General features: G+C 29.9%; 1 protein-coding gene across 1 annotated transcript; it reads left to right on the top strand.

Moving 5' to 3' along the window:
* Positions 1 to 2,664: 2,664 nt before the first annotated feature.
* Positions 2,665 to 4,688, top strand: LOC131853323 (cilia- and flagella-associated protein 99-like). Its single transcript, XM_059204183.1, has one exon. The coding sequence runs from the start codon at positions 2,738 to 2,740 to the stop codon at positions 4,532 to 4,534; it is 1,797 nt and encodes a 598-aa protein (XP_059060166.1). The 5' UTR covers positions 2,665 to 2,737; the 3' UTR covers positions 4,535 to 4,688.
* Positions 4,689 to 8,611: the final 3,923 nt, after the last annotated feature.

The following is an 8,611-nucleotide window of genomic DNA, read 5'->3' as shown; positions in this document are numbered from 1 at the left end:
TCACGGGAGAAAAATCGGTGCCATTGAGGTCTCACCTCACCTTGCTAATTATTTCCGACGGACGGTAAAATTCACTGCATGATTTATGCATCACTACCCGTCCCGTTTTCGCAAGGATATTTCAATTAATTTACATAAAATCTCAACAAATTATACACCTAAACCTTCCTCTGAAATCAATCTGTTGACGAATGAGAACCGCATGAAAATCCATTCATTAGTTTTAAGATTATTATATTATTTAATATAACTACAAGATTTTAAAAATTCTTCATGAAAATACGTTATCAGAAAGTAACATAAATATTATTGCCACATTTTGTTAATTAGATGTCTCACTAATAATTGCATCCATGTATAGCCGAATTGGATCGGTGGTGGCTAATAAAACAATGAGTACAGCATTACAACTTAGTCCGTTTTTTTAAATGTTTTCCACTTACACGTTAAAACTTAAACGTAAAATTTTATTAAAATCTTTTCAGCCTATCAGCCTATCGGAAAAAAGTAATAGACAAACAAACAAGCAGTAATACAGACATACTTTCATATTTATAATATCAGTGTATCCACACTATGTGGCACAGTGCCATGTAGCAATACCCGGCAAAGCAAGATCATCCAGATACTGAACGTTAAAACGACCAACTTGAAAAATATTAGACGGGCATACGAGTACACGTGAGAAAAAAGTGCCGTGTAGTTCATTAGGACGGTAATTTGACATGGCTTGACAGCTAATATTATATTGAAATTGATTTGTGTTCAAAGTTGAATTAATTTTGACAGAGTCAATAAGCCACCGCTTTCTCAATAGTGAGAATAACTATACTTATAGATGAACGATAATTATACGTTGGACAGCTCAAGAAATTCATTGGATGACGCGGAATATTATTACATTTAAATATATAGATAAATCTTATATAGAATTCAAACAATTGTTAGGTACTAAATGGGACTATAAAGTAATAATATACAATATCTACTATTAGTTAAATGTAGAGTTGTACAATTTCTTGAAATAGGGTACCCCTGTCTATTTGGATACTTCTGCTTTGTAAGCTGTGTTATGATTGAAAGCAGTGAAATTACGGAATATGGATGATATTTTGTACTGGAATGCATAAGTCTTATCACAGGTGTTACAAGATAAATCGATATTCGTAATACTGTAATGTATAGGTATAAGCAAGAGTAACCACTTATCTTCACTTGGGCTGCCAATTTGATTACCATTAATAATAATAATAATAAATAAATAACTACAACACCGAAGAAATTCGAGGATACAGAATGTAAGAAAATAATAATAATAAGTTTTATTATAAATTTCGATTCTTACTATACATACATATATATTTATTAATAACAAATTAATCGTATTATTAAAACATATATCTGAATGTTATATAGATAAAATTATTACAGATTAAACTAGTAAAATGTTATCGTCCTTATTTTACTACATATGTACATAGTACAATAACCCATGAACATTTTAATAAGTTCATCAGTGAATAGCACCGAGCGAAGCAATAGCAATTACAAAGAGCGAGAACAAAAACTCATACCAACATGATATGTAGGTAGTTACTGTTCGACAATAGCCTGAAGATAACAAGACTGGAACCTATTTAAAATTCTTCTAATCGAATATGGCTTTTATGGTTGTGTTTAACACGATTATTATATTTTAAGAGGTCCTGTGTGACTTGCATTTTATGCGTGTCGGAACTCTCCGAGGTGTGGACCTGTCGAATAATAGGTTTGAAGCGATTGATTAATGACAGTCCGGCGAAAACAAATTGGCTACTTAATTAAATACCACGTACTTTGATAGATGACATGGAGGATGGCCATATAATTATAATTTATAAGAATGATTCATAAGCTTAGGTATACATTATTATAATATCATTGTATACAATAGGAATTATTTCGTCAAATTAAATGACACTTATTAATAAATTTATTTGAAATGTGTGAGTAGGTTTAGAAAGGTTAGATGTAATTTGAAATTAAATACAAGTACTGATATCTGTTACAGGTAAATATAATTCATTTCGCTTCAGAGAGTGATTAATACGTTAACTATTAAAATGTTTATGAGAGTTGGCATTGTCCTTATGAGAATTAAACCTAAAATTTATGTAACACTGTAGTGGTTCTAAAAATTAGAATTAATATACACATTTAATCAAACAATTATTTGTAAATACGCCGTGATAAAAAAAATATCACGGTGTCATATTAAATTTTATTTTATTCCGTTTATTTATTTTAGTGATTGTTTACTCTCTATAGTTTCATATTTTATTTAATAATATTATCCATTATTTTAACAAAGATATTTTTTGGTGGGAGGCTAGTGCATCGTGATCTAAAATTGATGATGTAGACGGTAAAGTAACTGCAGACTGGAATGGGATAAAATAATATAAAAGCAATTTAATTTACATGAGTTTATAAAATAATTGTTTATAAAATTATTTCATATAGTGTATCTATATTGTTTGCCTCTGACCTTTGCCTATCCACTTGTGGATAAAATATATCACTACTACTTGTTTGTCTCTGTATCTTGTATCTGAATTGTAGAGACTGGCTTCAGTTGAAAACAAAAATATATACTCAAATGTCAGTTGTCACCTAAATTATTTATCGTGTACGTCAGTTTGTCATGTTTTGATTTCGTTTCTGCAATTTGAGAAAAATATTCGTAAATCATTTGACAATGGTTTACTATTATACATCAGGCAATGTAAGAATGTTGAGAAATATTATAATAGATTATGTAGCATCTTGTGAAGTTTCTCCATATGAATACATGAAGACATATATTGAGAAATGTCCAGAACATACAGAAGATGCTAAACTGTCATGGATTACTGAATCTTTCCTTGGATTACAAAAGTATAACCTGTTTTTAAAAGAAATTGCTTCTTACATTTCTGAAGAGTTGTCAGATGAATACCAGGATTATTTTACGATTATTCTTCACGCTGTTATTTTCCAGATTACGCCTAAACATATGAGTTATATATACAAATGCTTATTCAATTTAAGTAAACAATTACTGTACACGTTTACGAATTTTTTTAGTAATAATGAAGTTCTACCTTTTATATCCCAAATAGCTCAAGGTACATACGATACTAATTTCATTACCGATAAAATTATAAATCCCCTTTTTGCTTGGCAACCATACATAAGTGAAATGGCTAATAGTTATGCTGAATATGTAAAAAAGTTAGAAAGCAGGAAAGTAAAGCCACCTACTATACCAGTGCAACTGAATGTATTAAAAAGGAATTGCAAAGATCTTATATCTGCAGTTGAGCAAACTTCTCTACCTGCAACTCCCCCAAATTCTTTGCGTGTTAAAAATAAAAAAATGCTTACTAAAAGCGTCATTGACCAACGACTAAAATATATTCATGAAAAAAATCAGCAGAAAGCTTCACATTTGTTAAACGATATCAAGAATAAAAATTTTCATTATGCACAAATAAAATCGAATAAATACTATAAAAGGCTTGATAGTATGAAAGACGAAATTGAAAATGAAATTACTAAAACATTTCCAAAACCGAATAAAAAATATGTTTCACGAGAACCTCAACCTCCGGTAAAAGAAACAGTAGCGACACTAAAAAAAATGAACAAACAAATACAACTTGCAGAAGAAGAAGAAATTGAATGGCTTCAGACATTAATGAATACTTGTAGAAATACAGTAAAAATAGAAGAATTGGAAGAACATGATCGACAAGAGAGGGAAAGATTAAGACTTCTTGATATAGAAAGAAAACATTTATTGGGTCAAATCTCATATGAAGAAGCTTTAATTGCCAAAAATAAATTGCGAGATGAAAATAAAAAAAAATATGCTAAGTTTCTCAAAGAAAAACAAATGTGGAATGAAGAAATTGAGAAGTGGAAGAAACTTGAGATAACTAAAAATCGTAAGCAAGTAGAAAAGCTTTCCATGATTGAACTTAATCTATTACAAGCAAAAAATTGCGTTTTAGCTAAAAAAAAAGAAACCGCTAATCAATTAAAAAAAGAATCAGAAGCAATGCTTTCAAAAGCTATGAAAGAGAAACAAGAAGAGTTAGAACAAAAAGTTAATATGATAAAACAGATAAAGATATTAGCAATGATTGCCAGGAAAGCTAAAGTTCCTAGAATGATTGACTTGACAGAAACATCGGGATTGGGTTTATTATGTGAAATGTCATTGGCAGAATTACAAGAAAGATTAAGTGTATTTAAAATTAGATTACATGAAGAAATAGAAAGAAAAAAGAAAATCATTAAGGAAGAAAAGTTATACGCAAAACAACAGTTAGAAGATGTCAAAAATAATATAAAAGGTTTTATGTATCAGCGTTCAGTATCAAGAAAACAAAATCAAAGTTCAAAAGTAACATTGAGACCATCATCTTCTAAAGAAATAAGTGATTTAAAAAGGATTTTGGAACAAAAACGTAATTTACGGATTATGTTAACAAACGGAAATAAACATTAAAGATCTATTCAATTCGAATTCTTTGAGTTATAAGTATCTTACGTATTTAACTTTATTCATATAGAAAAGTATTTTATAATCTCATATTAGAAATTAGTTACCCTAAATTTCTACCATTCCTTTTAAAGTAAAGTTCTATTGCACAAGTGGAGCACATTTTACACAAGTGGAGATACATTTTACAAGTTTGTATTTTGCATTTTTTTGCTTTTTATATAAGTGCTATTTTTATATTGTCCTTTGTTATGTAAACTTATTAATAAAAAAAAATTTTCAATTCTGCAATGAAGAGAGACTGTTTTATGCCTCTATTTTGAACGGAATAGACGGTATGAATAATTTTTATGATTCATACATTGCTTCAAATAACGTGTAAATAATGTTCAATATAAATAAAAGATTTTGTTTTTGAATTAAGCTAATAAATGCAATAAAATGTTAGGAAATGTATTGCTGTTGAACGATATTGGATAAATAAAGACAATCTCAAGACAAGAGAATCTCATACCTATTTAAGTTTTGTAATTTATGACACAAATAACGTCTATAATGTACTACAAGCTTACTATACTACGGATATTAAACAGTTTTTGTCGTCTTATTAATGTTATTTTTATAAATCATATTAGTCAATTTCGGTTAATACCATCATAAAATAGTCCGTATTATAAATTCACATATTTCTAGTGGCATGCATAGTACATCTAGATACACTTAACAGAGTTGATTGCGTAGTTCATATTAGCATATAAGCACTGAAATTAAGATATCCTGCAATAAATTTTCATGAGTAATATAGAGTTATATGACAATAGACCTGATAGATATAAGAAAATATCGTAATCGTAAATCAATTCCAGTTATATAGAATATTTGAAATAATCTTAGTTGTAATAAAATACAACAAATGAAATTTCTGACAATATGAGTTCATTTTAGATATTAGACTCATACTAAGATAATTAGATAGTAGACTCAAAGAAGAAGACTATGTGGATAGTGGATACATATTTCCCACCTATTTCTGCAGCCAAACTGCTTTGTCAGCTACAAAGTATGGTTGAAGAAATAGACATTCATATCGAAATGTAAGGTACTAGGACATACAATAATTAAATTACAGGGTATGGAGGCTTGACATATTTATAAATGGCAATTTTACACGAAGACATGATATTCATGGTCCCGTTCATATTTAGGCGATGGTCGTAAAGTGGTTCGAAGACTAATTGACTATTTCCGATACATAAGAAAAATCTTAAGAATATAGTACTTTCTTGCTATCATATAGATGCTTTAGACGGTAGCAAGATTTTACTGTCATAAATATACAATTTTTTTATTCCTAACTTGTTTTCAATTCTCACTACGCCCAAGTCTATATATTTGATGGAAGAATATGGTAGCAAGACAAATGGTGTCTCCAGGCAGAGTCCGATCGATGCGCATGCGCGAATTGGTTGCTACAGTTAATTAGTGCTCCGAGAGGAGAAATATTAGTAATTGGAATTTATAGGACAGAATTGAAACCTCGCATGATATATGCGAGGGCAATCTTAATGTATAGAAGAAAGTTACTAGAACTGTTATTTTTTATCTGTTGTTGATTGTCACATCATAAAAGTAGTTTAACATTCCAATATAAAATAATAAATATTCCACTTTGTTTGTAGGGCATGTTTGTAGAGCACAAGGAAAAACTTAGTTTGCATTTCTTTCCACACAATTTAGGTATTTTATGACGTGTAGAAAGCAACAAGATTATAATTATATCGATTTCATAATACATAAATTTTGCGTTGTTAACATGTATGAGTAGATAATAACATGAGCTTATAATAATCCAATAACACGTCGGTATCACTGTAATAGTACAAATCACGTGACAATGTGTCTCGAGAAAAGCTAGTCGATATAATTTGGATTAAGGCAATAAATAAGCCGGGGTCGCCCGTTCATTTGTATCGGCGTATAATTTAAATTCTTTAACGCCAATGTTCAAGATTACGCGGTGAGATAGAGGCGCGGGCGCCCGTGTCTCCGCGACAACCACAAAATAAATTTATATTTCCGACCGATCCGAGCTGCCTTCTCTCTTTGTAGATAATTCGACCGGTAACGTTGAATGACTCTATTAACAGCTTCCCTTTTTGGGATAAATGTCGACTTTAGGCTCTGTATCTGTATTGTCGTATGTGTAGTGATGCCGCTACATTTTACGAGCTGTTTTATGTTAATATGTATAGTTTTTTTTTCATTATATCATTACGTTTTAAGTTCATAAATGGCGTAAAACAAAGTAAAAAATAATTGCAAGTTGATCAGTTTTTATATATTAAATCTATTTATTTTGTAAACATGAAAATGAGTAGGTATCCAAATATAAAATTACACATTTATATATAGATAAACAGCATCATCGTAATTGCAAAATAAAGATGAGAACATTATTTGCGATATGCCATGACTATAAATAGGGATCAACGCTCCAAGATTAACCTGATAACAGTAAAACGTCAATAACCACCTAATTGGGAGAGAACACTCTACCCACAATCACCTTAGAGCCGTCGTGAGTGAGAAACAAATAAATATTGTAGCCCACAACGAGATAATTCGACCGATAACTTAATGTGCTTACATTTTGAATCTGCTCATGATTTTATGGGAAACTACGATACTCTATCTATTTTTTCTATGATTTATCTTCGTTTCACTTTCGTTTCCGGTTCTTTTAATCTTAATTGCTTAATCTATTGATTATGTGACATCTTGGGTGTAATAATTATATTTGAATAAATTAATTTCTCTTTTAATTTGTCAAGAACACAAAATTTTAATGATACATTTCACGAATATCATTTCGTGTCGCATATTTAGATAAATCTTTACTTTATTATACCCAATATCTGAAATAGCGTTTCCGTTGAGACAGTTAAGCAAAGGTTGTTAAATTTTAATCTGTTTAAAGCAATCTGTCCTGATTCGAGTTACACTTTATATACATAAACGCGAATGATAATATTTGAAGAAAACGGTTATAAATTGAGATGTAAAAACATACTAAAAGTGTATATTCGATATGCTTCTGCAGTTCAGTTGGAAGGCTAATTTCGAATGTCAACCGCGAAATCTCGATTCGATTCTTATTGCAGGGAACATTATTTTATTGGCCTCCGTTATAAGGTTGTTCAGAGTGGGCATATTAAAGAATTTATGTTATGATTGCTCAGTCAATTTGCATATGAATAATATGTGAATTTTATGTGCGAATGATGTCATATCCTTTAGTGTGTTGCAAAGATATGTGTGAAAAATGTTACTGCTTAATTTAGTGTGAAAACAAAGTAGATACAGATATTGATATGATTTTAAAACGAAGAGAGCATTTAAGATACATTTGTTTACGGATATATTATTAAAATATTACTTTTACATACATATAACTGTAAAAAATAATCACAATATTAATTATACACATTATGTTTGTTTTCAATTTCAAGTAATTAATTAAATTTTGACACTTTAGTCCCTTTTACAAAAAATCACACAAAATATATACATATATGTATATATTCATATACATATTTTTTTCCATATAATGATTAAATCAGTAAAGTAACTAAGCTGAATTTCTTTTTTCTTAACTGTCAGTTTCTTATTTTGTCCAACTTTAAATGGAAAATCCGTACAAGAACAATTGTTGGTATACATGTTGGTCGTTTAAGTCAACAAAAATAAAGATATCCGAATATAGCTAACATTTAAAAAAAAATCTTATTAATAATACTAATGTTATAATACTAAAGACTTGCAATTAAAGTCTATTAGTAAACTCTAGAATTCGTTATATTCCAAAAAAACTGATAACATGACCTTTGGTGAGGAGCCTGAGGAGGAATCTGACGGCCTATCCGTGCGTAAGTGACAACTGTCGCGTATATACATGAACAACACCATAGATGTCACGTCATGGCTAGGTAGTATCCCTCGTGTGCCATTCAGGAGGACTTAGATATTATGCATCCGTATCCTGCCATATCACCCTTCAACGGACACATAGCTTACAAAGCAACT

Source organism: Achroia grisella, unplaced genomic scaffold (assembly GCF_030625045.1).
Source record: "Achroia grisella isolate CSIRO2021 unplaced genomic scaffold, CSIRO_AGI_Agris_v1 utg900, whole genome shotgun sequence".
In the NCBI taxonomy this organism is placed as follows: domain Eukaryota; kingdom Metazoa; phylum Arthropoda; class Insecta; order Lepidoptera; family Pyralidae; genus Achroia; species Achroia grisella.
This window is presented reverse-complemented; position numbering and strand designations above follow the sequence as displayed.

What these genes read in the sequence shown, in the direction of transcription:
- LOC131853323 (XM_059204183.1), top strand. Translation starts at nt 2,738, where the DNA reads ATGGTTTACTATTATACATCAGGCAATGTAAGAATGTTGAGAAATATT.